This window comes from Struthio camelus, chromosome 3, assembly GCF_040807025.1.
Source record: "Struthio camelus isolate bStrCam1 chromosome 3, bStrCam1.hap1, whole genome shotgun sequence".
Lineage (NCBI taxonomy): Eukaryota > Metazoa > Chordata > Aves > Struthioniformes > Struthionidae > Struthio > Struthio camelus.
This window is the reverse complement of record NC_090944.1, coordinates 118,772,366-118,792,734: the sequence shown is the minus strand read 5'-3', so window position 1 is coordinate 118,792,734 and position 20,369 is coordinate 118,772,366. Positions and strand designations below refer to the sequence as shown.

General features: G+C 40.3%; 1 protein-coding gene across 16 annotated transcripts in view; it reads right to left on the bottom strand.

The window, feature by feature from the left end:
• The window catches only part of CCDC88A (coiled-coil domain containing 88A), a 106,629-nt gene that overhangs the window by 55,451 nt on the left and 30,809 nt on the right, over positions 1-20,369 (bottom strand). For all 16 annotated transcript variants that reach the window (XM_068939930.1, XM_068939932.1, XM_068939933.1 and 13 more), the window contains exons 5-8: positions 9,496-9,565; positions 4,997-5,055; positions 2,653-2,736; positions 1,960-2,100 (exon numbers count right to left, since the gene is read on the bottom strand). In XM_068939930.1, coding sequence (XP_068796031.1) covers positions 1,960-2,100; positions 2,653-2,736; positions 4,997-5,055; positions 9,496-9,565 — 354 coding nt within the window. The remainder of the gene's footprint in view (positions 1-1,959; positions 2,101-2,652; positions 2,737-4,996; positions 5,056-9,495; positions 9,566-20,369) is intronic.

Below are 20,369 nucleotides of genomic sequence, written 5' to 3'. Positions count from 1 at the left end.
ATGTCAGAAAAAATTACCACTCACAACCTCAACAAATCAAAGTCTGAAACGATGTATGTGGTGGAGGGGTTTTGTAGTAAAAGCAGAAGTTAGAAGCCCTTTTTAACACCTCTGTGCCTAAACAAGTCTTAAATAGTCACAGCTATTTAAGACTACTGTTCGGCTATTCTTTAACTGATCAAATTTAGATAGAATTCTAAGTCCACATCCACGTTTTAAGATCAACAGGTTAATCAAAAGGGATTCATATGCCACTGCTTTGTCTTTGGTAAAGATGGTAATGTTTTCATTTCTTCTGAAGACCAGCCCGTGTATTTTAGTTCATAAAACAGGAGATGCAGAAATAAGTTTACACTTTTGAAAATCTAGTAATTGTATCTCTCCTTACAAATAAATTGAAAAAAATATTCTCACAGGCACATTATGAAACCGTACTGCTAACACTTCTATGTCTTCACATGAAAATTTAAAGTGTTCATTTTAAGCTAAGTTTTCCTAGTGCTGAGATTCCACACCAAAACTGCGATGCCATTACTACTGCGAACCCTGTAAAAAACACAGGTGATGCAGCATTTAGTTACAAATAAGCCGTTAAATAAATAAATGAAAGCTTTAAGCCTATAACCCCCCGTTCACTTGAAGAGACTTGCACGCAGTGAAGAGTCTCCTTGAAACTTATGGGACAACCCTCAGTAAATAAAGTTAAAAATACTTACGAGACCAGGAATCAGTTTGAGGTAAAAAGCAAAGAATGAATTTAATAAATAGTCTATTCAATAAAATAAGCTAATATTGGAAAGGAGGACAAAAGTATAAAAATCTATCATAACTATGGGGGGAAAAAAAAAAACCTAAAAATCATTTTCAATGCAATATGCATTAACAAAACTTGGTTGGCCAAACCCAGTTTGGCCTTTTCCTCATCAGTTGGCCTTTCCCTCTCTATACTTTATTTCCCCCTTTCTAATCAAAATACTGCATATAACCTCATGAAATCAGAGCAGCCTTTCCTCTAAATGCGGCCTATCGTTATCCAGAAATAAAAAAATGGAGTACTGTGTTTAGAGAAAGGCTCATCACAACCCAGCATGCCATATGATACCAACTTATACCTCGTCAACCACTCTCACCCCTCTGAGGAGAAACTCTGTGTTTGACTATGATAAAGCGCCCAAGTGAATGTATCCAATGACTATGCTAACAAGGTGCACATGTCTCCAAACCTGTCTCAGATAGGTCCTGGACTGAAGTCCAACGAGAAAAACTATAATATAGATAGATTTCAGGACAACTTCTAAGCACTGGCTTCTTAATCGGTGTCTGGAACATGCCTGTCCCAGAGTCTTCCCACATAGACAACCCCTCCCTGACAAGTAGGGTTCACAGAATCACAGAACGGTTGAGGTTGGAAGGGACCTCTGGAGATTTATCTAGTCCAACTAAATCTGAAACCCCCAGCATGACTGATAACCTGCAGTTCTTAAACACATTCCTGTTTCTTGATTCTCACACAGTAGCAATGATTGTGCCTGATGATACGCTTGTAAAATCTCCTCTCCTTAATATGGATTCTGCTCCAATTCACTCAAAGCTATAGAACAGCTAGGACATAAGCACCTCTCAGTGACTGGCCTGCAAACTGTGTTGGGTTACTAATTCCTGGCAACGTCAGCTTAGAATCTGTTGTTTAAAAAAATAGATGAATGCCATTTAAAATTGTTTCACGCTCTGGTCATATGAAAAACACAGCCTCTTACTATCTTTCCTATTTTGTCATAGTATTCAACTACAGCTCGGATTCATTTTGTAACTACTTGAAACAACTCTGCAGCAGTAAATAGTCCGTACTTAAGGACAGTAATAGAACATACATTAACTATTAGTTCTAAAAATGGTAATCTGCGTCATTTTTTAAAATGCTATCTTATATTTCTCTTAAGTAGTAAATCACATCCATACCTCTGAGTGCTCATCTCTTTCATCTATAAGTCTTTTTAAATGTAATGCCATATTTTTCAAGAGAGGCTCAACATATTCTTGCGTCAGTACGCTAACATCCATCCACTGCAGATCAAACACATTTTCCTGATTATGAGTTACCTATATACAGAATAAAATAGAAGAGAAAAAGCAGCATCTTTAAACTATGAAAGTAGAAAGGAAGAGTAAAGAAAGTAAAGCGGAAACTCCATGGGCTAAATCTACTAGAAAACAAATGAAAAATTAAGACATATTGAGCTGTATATAGCTTCTTGTCTATCTACCTGAAAAAAAAAAAAACAAACTGTCTTGTACTTCAGGCGAAAAAGAAAAGCAAAAGGTGACTATGACCTAATATATATTACATATCTCACATACAAGATTTGAACTATATTTTATAAATAATTTTGCTCGAGTAATTGTCACGAACCAAAACTTGTTATAGTACTAAGAAACTCTTGGAGCAACCTATTAATTCCTGGTACTGCTTTAACAATGCTATTGAACAGAACTTGTGCCGGGGCAGGGGCGGGCACACAAAAACGCACCAGATATCCAGATCCACAAGTCACATATTCCGGTTTACCTGCTTCTGAACAAACATAGTTAGCTTTCCAGCAACATTCCACTCCAAAAAATGAACAGCGTAAAAATACAAAAACAACAATATACCTCTTGAATATGGGCTGCAACAGCTGCTCTTGTGTCAAAATCCAGACCTTGGATTCTTTCAATAAATTCTTCCTTTTTCTGACACTAAAGACAAACATATAAAGTCACAATAGTGTTTCATTTCTCCTCCTTATTTCTAAGAGCTGAAGAACATAATGTTGAAAGCTATAACAGTATACCATTTTCCGGTGATTTTAACGACATGACTTTAAATAGTTATCGCATTACTGAATTATCCAATAATTTTTTTTCATCACTAGATGTTTTGTTTATGCCAAGTTACAGTACTTGTAACAACTTTCAACATTAACAAACTGATAAAGAAAAAAATTATTGAAAAGAGGGCAAGGAAGAGATTTTTAAAAACTGTTAATTTCTTGTTCAAATTTTATGATAATGACTTCCACAGGCATTTCTTCACTGCCTTCCTCTGGTACTCAGATTGTCTCTAAGCTGTTAAGAACATATGACTGGACTATTTTTTCAGTTTAAGCAGTTGAATGGAACAAACTTGCCTAATAAGAATAACAGTTCACCAGAAAAAAGTTTATTGAATATGTGATCATATGAACAGATTATCACAGAAACAAATTTCCAGCTCATCAGCTACTCTATATTGCTTGTGTTCATATAAAGTCACCTGTTACAGGTACAAAGTAGGTTTTCCCTCTCACTGAAAGAGGCCTAACCTATTTCAGTTAACTAAGAGCACCACTCAGTTACTATAGGATAGCTAACCTGTTGCAAATTTACACCTCAGCTGTCTCATAGCCTGCTCATTTCCCCAAACTTACAAAAAGTGTAACATACAGATCTTCATAGGTGAGTCTTCAAAGTCTAAGTTAAACGGGTTAGAAGGTAAGAGTTACACAAATCGTGACCTGTAACAATTTTGTTCAACTGAACAGTGCAGACAACGAGACAATACTAGAAATACTCACATACTTGCTTGACATGATACATGTCAGTAGTCTGACTAAAGACATTCATACAGCTAGGCAGATGTGTACATCTTTATATAGATAAAAATAATGAAATTTGTCTGCTGATCCAGTGACAGAAAATTACAAGAGATTCTGGGTGGGGTGCGTGTGTGTGTGTGTATGCATGTGTATATATATACAAAAAATAAAATAAAAAGATTATGTTTTATCAACTTATCATAAGGATCCAAGTTCCCTCACTTGAAAATATCCCTTTAGTGCTACTTTGATAGTGAGTTCATATAAACAAACATAAAAAAAAATTGATTCTCTGTACATGCACACACATATATATGCATGCCCCTTACCACTCCCTAAGAAAACTAACGATATGACCACTAAAGTTACAAAGTTCACTTTAGGTTCACAATTCAAATCTCTAATTTTAAAAATCCTAGACAAAAATAAATAATTCTAGTACACTGTAATTACAGTACAGCATTATGGATTCAGCACTCGTTTCAGAAGACTAAGTGGGACCACTCATAGCTTTGGTCCTACTCAATACTTGTTTCAGAATTGATAAAGTCACAGTCACCCTGTCACAATATTTCAGTTCTATTCCTTAAGTACTGCAAAACATACGTCCATTCTCCTAAAGCATTTACCATGCTTTACAAATGAGCATGCTGTACACAGATTTTAATAAATCTAGTACTTGTCTGTAACTCTAAAGACAAGTTATGAATTGTCACAGTGTTCAGTAAACAGTAACCGAGGAATATCATCTCACTGAGCTCAACCATAGTATTTGTCTGAGTATCTACTTAAGTGGATCACAAATTGGTCTTAAAAAAAAAAAAAAAAAAAAAAAAAAAAAGAGTTAAAACAACACTCCTGAAGCTATGCTTATATGGAAGAGCTTAGATTAGAAGGATTAGTTTTTTTGTTTGGTTGGGCCTTTTTTTTTTTTTTTTTAAAGTTTTGAAAGAACCTTAAATCAAACATGAAATAGCCCATCTGAACGCAAACAGGTTTTTTTATAGAGTTTTTTTCTTAAAATATATATCAATAAGATAATTCTTCAATACTTTACCACTTCCTTCCTGTCTTCACAGTATCAGGTACATTAATAATATTACGATTCATAAATTATTAGAAACCATAAATACAATTTGCTACATTCACACAAGAAGGCATGCGTTAAAATGGCTACAGCCATTTTAACTGTCAGAATATCCAAGTTTTCAAATAATGCAATATTACCACTAAGGGAAGACAAAGACAGGTCACCATTCTATAAAACCTCAGGTGTTAAAACAGTGAGGGAGGAAAAAAACAAAATAAAACACACACACACAAATCAGACTTATAACACCTGAACCATTCCATACAGACGTAAACATAATATTTAAACTTACCTGAACTGCACAACCAAGCAAAAGCAAGAGGAGTTTTTTTATTTCTTCAGTACCTGGCTCTAGGATGAAAGAAGAAAAAAAGTAAAAAAGGTAGCTGCAAATAATGGTATGTTGAGAGTTTCTTCCCCTGCCCCCCAAGAAAACACCACTTTTCTTTTTCTTTTTCAATATACTTTACATTAACCTAATTTAGAAAATAAAACAAAGAAGGAAAAAAAAAATCTCTCTACCTTTCAGTTATGTCTTTTTTGCCTTTAAGCTGACAACTTTCAGTGCTAACAAACAGCTTAACACCCACAGGTAATTTCAAATGGAAAAAACCAACAAAAACATTATTTTAGCCCTTCATACAGAAAAACCTACGGGGTGATATTTGTAGAAGTGATTCGGACACCTACAATCAACTTTTGAAAGGAATCTCGGGTATCTAAAGATATTTATGAGAGTGGTTACACTATATGCCCCCCTCGCTGTAAGAGTTAAGTGCCTGCATTTTTTACTTATTTCATAAAGCTGTATCAGATATTCATCCGCCTCTCTAAACATCAAAACATATATCCAAATCTGGCCATAAACATTTGACTCTCTTATAAAAGCTTGAAGAACTCTGTCTGCAGACTAGTAAAGAGCTATCTTAAACACTCAATTTCCTGGTACTGCTACTACACACACCATGCAAGTTATAACTGTTATAAGCAAACACTTTAAGGATGGCAAAATAGCTCAGACTGGTTCGAATTAAACTCTATAGGGAAATGCATCATTCTGCATTACTGAAACAGAGAACACTATCAATTTGACTACCTAGGAATAAAAGTGTCCCAACAGCATCCATTCTCCAATACACTCTGGATTGCAGCCAATAATTAGTAACTGTGCTGTCAAACATGATAAAAGCCGAGTCTGGCTAGAAATTCGACTTTTATTCTGCAAAACTGCGTTCTGCAACATGGCTGGTATAACTACTACCCATACTGACAGGCTCATTCCCAGTCCAAATACCAAACACCACGCTGAAGGTGCAGGACATACTAAGGTATGCATAATCATTCTTCAACTTGACTGAAGTTACTCAAGTCCTTTCTATTAAAGGACTCAGTCGGTAATCCCAGATGATCTCCAATGCCCATGAGACGATGATGATAAGCATCCCAAAGAAAGCTTAACCAGCAAGCTTAATCTTTGTTTTAAAATGGAACTCTTCTGGACCTTTTGAATGGAATCTTCCTCTACCTTAGGCAGCTAAGTCTATTTTGGATGAACGACCACAAAAGAAAGATGTAACTCATTCACTTACAAAAATCTGAACGATTGCCTTTTGATTTGACCCACTGGATTATTTTGTAAGTGAAATAAACGTTAAATCCTTCTGAAAAAGCGATAGCTATGAGGTAATCTTGATCAACAGAGGAAATTAAAAAGCACTTAGAGAAAAACTAAAAGGACACTGATCTCGTTAATGATTTTAACTAGCTTTCACTTTAAAAAAACCCCACAAGTCTGCTGTCATAAAGCAGAGATGAAAGAGGTGGATGCTAAGCTTTTCCACCTTCCTCATGGCTTCAGTTCTCTATGCATTATAATATTACATAGACAGTCTTTTCAATATAGATTCAAACTGCTTCTTTTAGAGGGAGATCTGTTCAGTGGCATTATACATACATGGCTTAAATTTTTCAAAACCAGGTTTGTCAAGTAGATATATTAGAAAAAATATGACCTCAAACGGCAGATCTTTAATCACTATATAGGCTTGCTGTATCCCACAGACTGGAGCCATTAAGTCTTTTACATAGAAATAGAAAAGGTCAGTGAACATGCTTCCATCAGAAGCATGCTACTTTGGCTAAAGGAGGAGAATTCCTACCTGGTTGCATCCCGAAATCAACACAAGCTCAACAGCATATTGTATCAGAAGGAATCCATGACAATGACTCATATCTAAATTCGTTTACCACACTAAATTCATAGGATGCTTTTTTAAAAGCAATTACTGAACTCCCCTTGGAAACTGTCATGTGGCCAGTCCTTCAGCATCTCTGACTGCCTGTTAAAAGCCTACCTGCATATCGTTTCCATGCCTCTCTCCCACCCCCTGGAAGGAATCTGGCAAAATATTGAACAATCTCAGCTTCTAACTGCTACCAACCCTCCTGTATGTTTTAATTTCTTTTTCTCCATCACAAACAGAAGTAGCTCACTGGTGCATCTCTTCTAAGCCCTGCAACTTGCTGCTGGAACTCTGTTCCTATCCCACCCTTTGATCTTTCTTGCACTCAGTCTTATCCCTTAACTTTCATATCCTCCTTAGCTTTCCATTCTCCTGACTTGCTCCACTGAAAATAAGAATTTTAGCCTTTAAAGGCTTTAGTCTTTCCTTTTCCCCTCCCTCTTTACGGAGTATTTGCCTCTTCGTTATCTCTTTTTTTCCCCTTTCCTCTGTCATTCAACCTAAGTCACAATCACAGTCTGTAGCTCTTCTCTGCTAGTTTCCTCCTCAAACTGGCTTCCTGCCAATTTGCTCAACTGAAATGTTTCTTGCTAAAGTCTCTGAGGACCTCCTTTTAACCAAATCTCAGATCCAGTATTCTATCTGCACTTTCCTTGATTAGCCCATTGTCTCTGATACAGTCAAATATGTTTCCTGAAATCCTACCCACCCTCAGCTTCTGCAATTTGTCTTCTGCTATTCCTCTACTAATCATTCTTTAAGTGCAAAGCAGTGCAAAGGGAAATAATTGGGAGATGTTCCTGAGAAAAACCACAGATGTGGTTTAAGCTTTAGCGGGCCAAATTTTCATCATTAACAGAATCTACTTATATTTGCGGACTTGCCTTGATAAAATCAGATTTACAGAGCAACTCTCTGGAAAGGTCACAGGTTTGACTTTGATACATTGGTACCAAAAAAAAAAAAAAAAAAAGTGACAGGGATAAGGTCCTCTCCAAGTCAACAGCAGAGGAGTAGTCTTAACTTTCAAAGGGGAAAGCTTCTGGAAAGCACCCAAAAGAACAGGTATATTTTCTGATTCAGAAGAAACTCCATGATGAACTCTGGCAAGAATCTGAAACATTCTCAAAGATTATTATCCATATGTAAGAACTTTCCTTAGTATGTGGGATATGCTCCAATAAAGTTCATTTTTTCCTCATAAATCTAGTAACTTTCCCACAGGGAAAGTGATGCATACACCAGAAGTTCAAACAGCCAAACCACAAAAGCTACATCTAAAGAGAATTTTAAAATGGTATTACAAAAACAATACTATAACCTTCCCCCCCACCACCCCCAATCTGCTTTTCTACTAAATTTGATCTCTAAGCAAATCCATGGAGTCTTCTGAAAATCTTAAGAAAGTCTAGAGCCAAAAGATAAAAGTGGATGGATTCTATTCTTTCAGAATAAAGAAACATTTCTTGGTGCATATGATAGATTATGGTTATCTACACACACAAAACCTTAAAACGCTGCAACCCTGAGAAGTAAAAGCATCAATAATCAACAGCAGGAAGTCAAAGTCAACAAAATTAAATCAAGATCCCTACATAAATAGGACAGATGCACATGGGAAATGGGAAGTATCAATGTTATGAACCCTGGAATTGAAAAGTGAGATAATACAGACAGTTGTTCTTGCTCACGAGAAGAATCGTGTCTCACATACACTGAGGTATATAAGACACCCGGAAAAAAAAAAGTGGGGGGAGAAAGGCCTGCATAGCCTATTAGAGCAGTTCCTAACCTCTCTGCTGAGGTGCTAGAGCATCAGAAGTGAAACACCTGGGACACATTAAACCCAGGTAAATAAATTCTGCCCAATCCATAGCGGCTCCATGCAGGCCAGGTGTGTCGGCTCCATGCTTCTGGAATTGAGAGCATGGTGCAGAGATTCCCATGTGACTGTGGAGAGTCAGCTGGGTCAATACAGGCTAATTTTCTTGGTCTGAAAATTGCAGCTCGCACAGCTGGAAGTAGAGAAGGTGGGAGCGTGGAGAAGACAGTGTCAGTTCAGGGGAGAAAGCCAGAAGGTAGCTGCAATAGTTTTCAGGTAACAACGCAAGAGAAGTAAGAGTTCTGGGGACGGGAAAACAAAGAAAAGGAGTTGGATCAAGTGAGATGCAACAAACTGCCATTTTTTTTCAAGGGTAGCTTAGCTACAGAAAGTTGAAGACATACTATCTGGGAATACAGAGAACTTGCATTGTGTCCTATCACGGCTTACTGGCTGCTGGAAAATACAGTTCATTTCAATATAAAACCTAATGACAGCCAGCATCGAGATTTGGGCAGAATACATTCAATGTTTAATTTCTGTCAACCATGGACCTTTGATATGAACACAGAAAAGGTTACCCATTATTTTTATACCCTTTATTTGCTAAATAGTACTTATACAGTCCTCTGAAAGGCTCAATCCTATAGGAATGATATTTCCAGTGAAATAACTACATATTATTACACCAATACCAATTTTCATCTTAGTTAAAAATAAACTTACCAGAAAAAGGATTTTTGCCAATTATTAATACATTTGGCAAAGACATCATGATCAACTGCTGCAAAGTCTCCTATAAAAGTTAATTAAAATATTATTTAAATCATATGTATTGAATGAAAGCAAACATCAAATACTAACCACCTCCTAAACTGAAATGAATATTACATGAGTAGCTTTAAAATTACAGAGATCTTAATACATACATATTCAATACTTATCTGGGTTCTAATTTAAAAACCTGAAGTATGCACAACTACTACAAAAACTCTGGTTCATTGGTTGCAAACACATCTCAATATAGCAAAGTCTAGTGGCAACGAGCTGGTTTACAGATCTTATGCCAACTAGATACTGTTTCAGAGAATGTAGTAAAATTCCTTTAAATTACTAATGTTTATTTTTCTCCAACTAGCTTACTGATAAATGTTTATTTTGTTTGCTTTAAGTTTCATCTATACCATGAAACATCAACTTCTTCTGAGGCCTTGCCAAAACCTAGATGCGACAATTACAACTTTTTTGGTGCAGCTATACTGGGACAATCCTGAATATAAATACACAAAATTCTATTTGCATGAGCAAGAGGAGTTTTAGTTTGGTAAGACCCACACGTGTAAGCAGCAGTTCTGCCTATCCATTCTATGCATTGTATCAATGGATAGTTACTGTCAGTCAGTAATGGCTGTAAATCAGATCAAATCCCCAGTCTAGACAGAGCCTAATTCTTCTGAAGCAGTCGTCTTCCTCCTCTTCCCAGACGTTTATTCACAGCAGACACTATCCTATCTGCAGCTCTAAAGTCATGCTTTTTGTTTTTCCACAGTGACAGATTCATAAAACACTCATCCCTCAAAGACACAATATTTTGGAACCAACGTTGCTTTTCAACCAAAAGGCACATATGTTTCGCACGGTAAATTAAAACTCAACAACACAAGAAAAGTCAATTAATTCCTTGTCAAACCTGAAAAACGACAATACTTCTTGAAAAACACCTGTGGAAAATACGATTAGCTACAGCTATACTTGAAAGCTGTGACCAGTTAACACACATGACACAGAAATTGTATCTAAATTGGTTAATACTACTAAAAATATGTACTGTCACTGCACATGCCCAGGACAAATTATGCAGAGGTAGGTAATAGCCCACCTAAATACCATGAAATTTCAGAACAAAGAACAAGTCTTGTACTTCTGAGATCCGAACAGAGAACTATCAATTAAAGAAAAATTAAAGAAAAAAAAAGTGAAGTGCACCATAGGAAGTTTTAAATCAATCAAGAAGAGACAAAATATAAGAAATTCAATGAGTGGATTTATAGCTACTACTGAAAAGAATCACGTGCTTTAAAAAGTAGGGATAACAGGTAACTGAGGGGGGAGCTGTATGTGTGTGTATGGGGGTGGTCCTAACAGCCCAGATAATTAAATGATGCTATTATGAAACTGTTCTTTCTGTGAAGCAGAGTACAAGGAGAGGAAAACAAGACATATATGCTTTATGGACTACACACATGATCAGCTCTTTTCTTAATAGCTTCACCTGTTTTGTCACACAGTGTTAACTTCATTATGTTAATAAACTCAAAGCAACTGTTCTCAATTTGTGTTTACTTTTGAAGTGACCTGAAAAAAGATCAGAACCTGCTATCCCAAAGTTCACAGATTTCTTTCACCTTACTCTACAAAAATATATTAGCCTTCTCTACAAATTCTTCTGTGCTTTTAAAAACTTTTAGAAGTCATTAACATTTATTTTATAATATTAACATTTATTTTGTAAGATTCACACATGATCTGACAAGTAAGGCTGATTAAGAGGCCACAAGAGTCATGTAACTGCATTATAATAAACCTCCAACACTTGCCAAAACCTAAAGAAGGCACGGTTCTCCTGAGACACCGCTGCTGAGAACGATTCCATAGTCTTACGTAGCCAGGAAATATATAGGCCCAAAAGTCTGATTTGGGATCAAGCAATAGTTAGGCAGCCATGTAAGAAAGTATAGTGGCTTCCTTAGGAACAGAAGAGGGAATAGTTTATAGAAGGGTAAATAAATGCATTTCTGCATAAATGATGCAGAAACCTAAAAACTTGCATAATTCAATATAAAATTTTAATTTTGAATACTACATCATATCACAGCAGGTTTTGGGGCAAGTACATGAACAACAATTTGATACAGAAAGTATTTATGAAATTGAAAGCATGTTTTCCACAGACATAATAAAAGCACATGGAATAAACTAGCATAAACAAGTTCACAGTAAAAATTGTTAAGAGTTAGGATAACCTAATGCTAAAAATAAAAAATCCCCATTAATATTTTATTCCTAATGTAGGACATTAAACTTGCATTCAGTAGTGATTACAATAAATGATCATCATAAAATTCAGTCTTTCTTTAAAGGATTTCTTTACCATCACTGAAAAATAAAGAATCGCTTTGAAGGATGGAATATCATAATCTCCCTTTATAAATTAAGGAAACCAGACAAATTCCAGATTTCAGAACTTATTTCTTCAGTAGGTAACAAATACATATATTTTTCCCCAAAGAGCACTAAAACAAACTGAAGCATTTTAAGCTTTTGGATCTCAGATAAAAGAAAAATGTAAGCATATTTAATGCGAGGATAAACACTATTTTAGGATATGGAGTGAGGATTTTTGAGGTTTTTTTTAAAGCGGGAATGAAGCTATACAAAACTAGCAAAATAAACTTGCCTTAAGATGGTAATATAAGAACAACCATAACACATGCAGTTACTCTTTACTATTTCATCTTTGCTAGGCTTATTTTCCTCCAAATGAAAAGAAAATAACTTCTCAATAGATTCAATTAACAAGGGTAATTCATTCTTTATTAAGCAAGAACAGCTGCAAACACCATCTGTAATAGGTATTCATTTATTAAGTTATCTACCTATATCAAATGGTACATTTCATTGCTTTTCAACTTATATATTGTATGTCTGTTTCTCAGGTCAGGATCCAGCAGTTAAGGCAGTCATTCAAACTATCATGCATCCTTCTCAACTAGATACAGGTACGTTACAGCCTTCTTCCATTTTACATTCATTCTCAGATGTCAGACATCCCATTCAAAACACATAGTAAACGTGATGCCTGCTTAGACAGCTGCCTGAAGCACTCAGGAACGACGCACTGCAGGCTGAGAGAAGCACCTCCAACTGGATTTCAAGGCATCCAATCAAGCAATAGCTTTTCTACCTTGGATAATTTCAAAGCTGACAGGGACTGAAGTGACCCCTTCTTGAAACCGAATTTGTTATACTGACTTGCTAACCCATGCACAGGCTGCAGGAAAACACCAGCTGCCAGACTGCACCAACTTTGAGAGGAAAGAGCGCACCAAACAGAGGCAGCGAACAGACGCAGCAGTTTGCGCAGCAGTGCGTGCAGAAGGGTGCCAGAAGGCAAAGAAGGCACCTCTCCATTTTCCACAGTGGTGTGTCCTTCCCAGGCATGGTCATGACGCACCGCAGAGCACGTTCCCCAGTGGCTGCGGGAGGTGCTGCATCGGCTGTGTCTGAGGCTTCAACCCAGACAGACCCTCTGATAGCAGAGGCAGCTCTGCAGGTGTCAGGCTGCGGGGAGTGCCTGGGGCCTCTCTGTGGGGCCTGGGCTGACAGTCAGCTTTCCTGCATGAGGTGTGCTGCGGTTGACCAGTTGTATCACCAGATAAAGGAGCTGCGGGAGGAAGTTAGTAGGCTGCGTAGCATCCGAGAGGATGAGCAGGAGATTGACAGGGCGTTCTCAGAGACCGTGCAGCTCCAGGAGTCCCCACCCCCAACTGCAGCAGAGTTGTCGGAGGACTCCGTACCGCATGTAAAGGTGCATCATAACGCTGTTGAAGAGGGCTGGAAGCTGGTGACCTCTGGTAGAAGAAGAAAGGCTCTTATTCCTCCTCAAGACTTAGCCTTGAAGAACAAGTTTAGCGCCCTCCAAGCTGAGGAGGAGCTGGGCGTGGCTCCAAGGGAGGCAACTGGCCTGGCAGACCCTGTGCCGTGCAGGAACCCCCGGAAGAAACGGCGAGTGATTGTTGTGGGTGACTCCCTGCTGCAGGGGACAGAGGCACCTATCTGCCGACCTGATCTCTTGTCCAGAGAGGTTTGCTGCCTGCCAGGGGCTGGAATAAGAGATGTCGTGGAAAGACTGCCAAGGCTTGTCCATGCATCAGACTATTACCCTCTGCTGCTCTTCCATGTGGGTGCTAACAACACAAAAGGCAAACTGGAAACCATCAAACGGGACTTCAGAGCTCTGTGGATGGTGGTCAAGGGTCTGGGAGCCCAGGTCCTTTTCTCCTCAATCTTGCCTGTGAGGGGAAAGGATGGGAGGAGGAGGAGGAGTAGACGAGTTTTCCAAGTTAACAGCTGGCTGCGCTGCTGGTGTTGGCAGCAGGGCTTTGGTTTCTATGATCATGGGACCCTGTTTGAAGATCAACAGCTGATGGAGAGAGATGGGATCCACCTTACCAAGCGGGGCACGCGCGTCCTTGCCAACAGATTGGCCAGCCTGGTAAGGAGGGCTTTAAACTAGGCAAGATGGGGGAAGGGGAGTGGTATAGTGGCAGGAGAGTCAGTAAAACACCGCTCAAGTCAGGATGCCTCCAGCGGGTGCATACAACCAGGGGAGACAGCATGGGACATGGCTATGGAGGATCCTCTTGCACCTCTTCTGGGAAGCCTGCGTGCTTGACTGGCTCTCTGAAATGCCTGTGTACCAATGCACGCAGCATGGGGAATAAACAGGAAGAATTAGAGGTCTGTGTGCGGTTGCAGGGCCACGATCTCATTGCGGTTACAGAGACATGGTGGGATAGCTCACACGACTGGAACACCGTCTTGGATGGCTATGTGCTTTTTAGGAAAGACAGGCCAGGAAGGCGAGGTGGTGGAGTTGCTCTTTATGTGAGGGAGCAACTAGAATGTGTGGAGCTCTGCCTCGGGGTGGATGAAGAGCAAGTTGAGAGCCTATGGGTAAGGATTAAAGGGCAGGCTAACATGGGTGATACGGTGGTGGGGGTCTACTACAGGCTACCTGACCAGAAAGAGGAAATTGATGAGGCCTTCTACAGACAGCTGGAAGTAGCCTCACGATCACAGGCCTGGTTCTCATGGGAGACTTCAACCACCCTGACATCTGTTGGGAAGACAGCACAGCTAGGCACAAACAGTCAAAGAAGTTCCTGCAGAGGATTGAAGATAATTTCTTGACCCAGGTGGTGGAGACGCCAACGAGGAGAGGTGCAATGCTAGACGTTGTACTAACAAACAAAGAAGGTCTAGTTGGAGAGGTGAAGGTTGGGGGCAGCCTTGGCTGCAGTGATCATGAGATGGTGGAGTTCAGGATCCTGCGAGGAGGGAGCAGGGCAATGAGTAGGATTGCAACGCTGGACTTCAGGAGAGCTAACTTTGGCCTCTTCAGGGACCTACTCAGGGGAATCCCATGGGGTAGGGCCCTGGAAGGAAGAGGGGTCCAAGAAAGCTGGTTAATATTCAAGCATCACCTCCTCCAGGCTCAAGATCGGTGCATCCCTCTGAGGAAGAAGTCCAGCAAAGCGGGCAGGAGACCTGCCTGGATGAGCAAGGAACTCCTGGCAAAACTCCAGCAGAAGAAGGAAGTGTACAGAAGGTGGAAAAGGGGACAGGCCACTTGGGAGGAATACAGGGACGTTGTCAGAGTGTGCAGGGATGCGACAAGGAAGGCTAAGGCCCAGTTGGAATTAAATCTGGCAAGGAGTGTCAAGGACAACAAGAAGGCCTTCTTCAAATACATCAATAGCAAAAGGAAGACTAGGGAAAACGTGGGCCCGCTGCTGAATGGGGCGAGTGCCCTGGTGACAAAGGATACAGAGAAGGCAGAGTTATTGAATGCTGCCTTTGGCTTCAGTCTTCACTGCTAAGGCCAGTCCTGAGGAATTCCAGACCTTGGAGACAAGAGAGGAAGGCTGGAGAAAGGAAGACTCTCCCTTGGTGGAGGAGGATCGGGTTAGAGATCTTTTGTCCAAACTTGACATCCATAAATCCATGGGCCCCGATGGGATGCACCCACGCGTGCTGAGGGAGCTGGCGGATGTTATCGCTAGGCCACTCTCCACCATCTTGGAAAGGTCCTGGAGATCAGGAGAGGTGCCTGAGGACTGGGAGAAAGCCAATGTCACCCCAGTCTTCAAAAAGGGCAAGAAGGAGGAGCCAGGAAACTACAGGCCTGTCAGCCTCACCTCCATCCCTGGAAAGGTGATGGAACAGCTCATCACTAAGCATGTGGAGGACAAGAAGGGGATCAGGAGTAGTCAGCATGGATTCACCCAAGGGAAATCATGCTTGACCAATCTGATAGCCTTCTCTGCCCTCATCTGCCCAGCCAGTCATTCCATCAGAGCAGTGGATGTTGTCTCCCTGGACTTCAGCAAGGCTTTTGACACTGTCTCCCATCACATCCTCACAGGTAAGCTCAGGAAGTGTGGGCTAGGTGAGTGGACGGTGAGGTGGATTGAGAACTGGCTGGATGGCTGAGCTCAGAGGGTTGTGGTGAATGGCGCAGAGTCTAGTAGGAGGCCTGTGGCCAGTGGTGTCCCCCAGGGGTCAGTCCTGGGTCCGGTCTTGTTCAGTATATTCCTCAATGACCTGGAGGAAGGGACAGAGTGCACCCTCAGCAAGTTTGCTGATGATACTAAACTGGGAGGAGAGGCTGACACACCAGAAGACTGTGCTGCCATTCAGAGGGACCTGGACAGGCTGGAGAGCTGGGCAGAGAGGAACCTCATGAAGTTCAACAAAGGCAAGTGCAAGGTCCTGCACCTAGGCAGGAATAATCCCATGCACCAGGACAGGCTGGGGGTTGACCTGTTGGAAAGTAGCTCTGCAGAGAAGGACCTGGGAGTGCTGGTGGACAACAAGTTAAACACGAGCCAGCAGTGTGCCCTTGTGGCCAAGAAGGCCAATGGGATCCTGGGCTGCATTAGGCAGAGTGTTGCCAGCAGGACGAGGGAGGTGATCCTGCCCCTCTCCTCAGCCCTGGGGAGGCCTCCCCTGGAGTACTGTGTCCAGTTCTGGGCTCCCCAGTCCAAGAGAGACATGGCACTCCTGGAGAGAGTCCGGCGGAGGGCTACCAAGATGATTAGAGGGCTGGAGCACCTCTCCTAGGAAGAAAGATTGCAAGAGCTGGGCCTGTTCAGCCTGGAGAAGAGAAGACTGAGAGGCGATCTCAATGTCTACAAGTATCTGAAGGGGGGGAGTGTCAAGAGGATGAGGCCAATCTCTTCTCCATGGTGCCCAGCAACAGGACAAGCGGCAATGGGCAGAAACTGAACCACAGGAAGTTCCACCTGAACCTGAGAAAAAACTTCTTCACTGTGAGGGTGACAGAGCATTGGAACAGGTTGCCCAGAGAGGTGGTGGAGTCTCCTTCCCTGGAGATGTTCAAAACCCATCTGGATGTGATCCTGGGCAATATGCTCTAGGTGACCCTGCTTGAGCAGGGAGGTTGGACTAGATGATCTCCAGAGGTCCCTTCCAACCTTAACCATTCTGTGATTCTGTGAAACAAAGAAAACCCTGTCTTTATTCCCAAAACCTGGCATTAATGCACCCTTTCTGGAACTATCCCCATGACCTTAAAGAAGAAGCTGTAAAACATTAGTGGAAATATGTAGGCAGAATGAGAGGCGTTGTACTTCCTGCTGCAGCCCAGGGAGTGCCTACTGTCATCATTAGTGATACCTGAGCAAAAGTGGTTTGGAAAGCTGTAACCTAGATAACTCAGTGGGGCACGTTCCAGATTTTTTTAACCAAGATCTGACCCTCAAATACAAAGAGTCTTCAGCAGAGGAACAATAGTCTAAGTTCACAGAAATGATTCTCTGAAACAAAATGTAAAGGTAGAAATCCCTTTTTTTTTTTTTTTTTTTTTTTCATTGCAGCATTGTGTACACATACTGATTACAGCCTCATTTGGGAATGACGAAGCACAGGAGAAATGTGTCATGACAGCTATCCACAGTATTGGATGGAATATGAATTCCTGCTTTATCATGTTTCAGATGTATCACATTTTTTCTTTGATCTTTGTTTCAGTTCTGTGTAACATCAGTGTGAATGAATTTTTTGATTTTCGTATGAAGGAATCCCTACCTTTCTTCCTGAGAGATATAGGTAATTTTAGCATTGTTCTATTTGGATAAGAGAAACAGTTGAATCCTTTACACTTTTGCCCTCTCAGTTTCAGCCTCCAGTGACTGTTAAATAAATTCAGTCCTCAGAAGCCTACCTTAGATTTTCATTTTTTAAACTGGAAAAAAAAAAGGGTCATCTTTCTAGCTCTTCTCTTTGAAGCCATCTGCTCTTGAACACTTTAGAGTAAGACTTGGTAACTTCGGAGTAAAATGTTTTATTGACTACTATTTAAGCAGTAATAGCAGATGAGACTAACAAAGGGGGATAATCTGAAGGGTTCTGCTGGTCGTCTCTGCACCCTTTCCATGCCCAGATTTCAACAGTAAATTATTTCCCATCCATTAGTTACACAACTCTGAAATTTGAGAATTTAATAGTTCCAAATGCTAGCTACAGAGAATAACTTCAAGCACTGGTAAATGTGAAACATCTTCAAAAATAAGTAGAAAAAAAAAGAGAATAAGATACAGAAATTTCCCTTAAAAATAGTGTTTGAGAAAATTAGAAAACCTATCAACCATCATGACAACCTGTTATACCAAATGGCTTTCCAGAGCATACTCAAGGAACAGTCCACTCAGAGAAATATTGTCAGCTGACTATGTATTCAGATAAAACACATAGTAACACCAAGGAAGGATATGAGACAAAGATTGTAGTTTCAGCTGGAAGTGGTGATTTAGATGATATAGGACAGTGAAATACATTCTGCAAACTAAAATATTGCCAGGTTATCACACTTAACATTTGTGCACAGAAACACGTACCGAGAAATCATTAACAAAATTTAAGAATTTGGTTTTGTAAAAAGTTATTACCAGATTTTACTCTGAAACAGTGTCAAATGAAAAGTATCACCTCCTGAACTACTAACACTAGTTCATACTAGTTAAAAAACACTGACTAGGTACAGCCCTTTTTCAAGTAATTTTTTTTCCAGGACAAAAGAAATTCAAGTTCAACTTTGATTTTGCAGTATCAGTGAAATCAAATTATGGTTGTCAAAAAACAGAAAGTACACAAAACGCAAAAGCACATACACAGCCAGTAGAATTGCTTTTTTTCCCTACTCTTTGAAGCTGCCGGTTTTCTTCTGTTGTTTGACTTTTAAACTCTCAAGTCTTTTAAGTAGAGATACATCATTGCAATAACCATAGGTAATTTCTCAATGTATGTTTCAACGTACATAATAACTGATTTCAGCTGTTTGTCTATTTAACTCGTCAGTCTAGAGGTAAAACATTATAATTACAATCAGTTAGCCATAACTGAAGACCTAGTCCTACAGGTCTTAAGAGGACTTCCTACATTGCAAAGAGGACAAGCTTCCTGCTGTATCTCACTGAGCCTGCCCCAAATTTGGTCGGGCTATATGGTCATATCCACACAGCTCTGGTAAATCACATCTGAGGACTGCAGCACCAATATTCCCTAGCTTGTAGTACCCTGCCATTGTATATAGTTGCGTTTAAGTCTAAGTTCTTATGGCAGTTCCAGGCTGCTTCTGCTACACTCACATTGCACAGGGTATAATCCTGTGCTCAACAATGCCCGTAAGTCCTTTCAGCCACTGCCCCTCCATAGAGCCTTTTAGCACCTTCCTCATGACAGCTGCATCACACACATGCCAGAACTGCCTGCTACACTACACTAGAAGTACCTCACAATTGTCACTACTATTAAAGGTATTAGGCTATCAAGTTTTCTCACCACCTACCCAGGAGTTGCTTCTGTCTGTATATATCAATCCTTAGAGGGCAGAGCAAATTAACACATCTATCCATAGGCTTAATGCCCAAGTTAGCGTCCATACAGGTACTCAACAGAGATGCCTGTCTGCAAGTACACTCTGCACCCAAACAGCAGGGGTCAAATCTAAGCTGTCTGTCACAAAGACAGAACAAAAAAACAGGTAACAGCGAGAGAAGATTCTCTAAGCGTCGCTCTCCAAAGAAACTCCTCAAATTAAGCACAGCCAAGAACATTTGCACCTCAACAACACGCAACTTCCAAGAAACCAGAGTTCCCTCAGCATCCAAAGATAAGCTTTGAAATAAACACTGCCAGATACATTGGCAGACTTCACCACCGCTGCCATGTGGCAGCGTTCATTTGGAACGCCCAGGCCAACAGGCGCACACAGCATGGCAGTCCAAGCAAAGAGGAAACTAGCAGATTGAAAAAAAACCAGAGGAGTTTCTGACTATAAAGTGATCTTTGTCTGGTTTCCCAATTAATAAACAGAATGATGGAGAGAAGCGAGTTCATGAACAAAGAAGTCAGCTGCGTGAAATGCTAAACTCATTGGAACACCCTCCCCATATTTTTTAGCTCCTGCAACAATTCAACATATGCCCCAGAGTGTACTAATTCTGAGAACAGCTATGAGAAAACGGGACTTGATTTCTCTCACGAGGAACAATGAGAGCTATCTTTGCAGTGAATCTCTGTGTGAGGTAATTTCTTCCCCACTTCTTCTCAGGACTATAATCAAAGCAGCTACTGTATGAAATCTTTAGATATCTCTGTACAGGAATGAAAGACAGCAGACAGGCAAGCTTTTTCAGTAGCACTGCTCTGACTAGGCGATCCGTAACTGGAGTAGACGGCAAGGAAGTTTATAGTGCATAGTGTTTAATCAAGTGGTGTACTTCTCACTGTCTTTC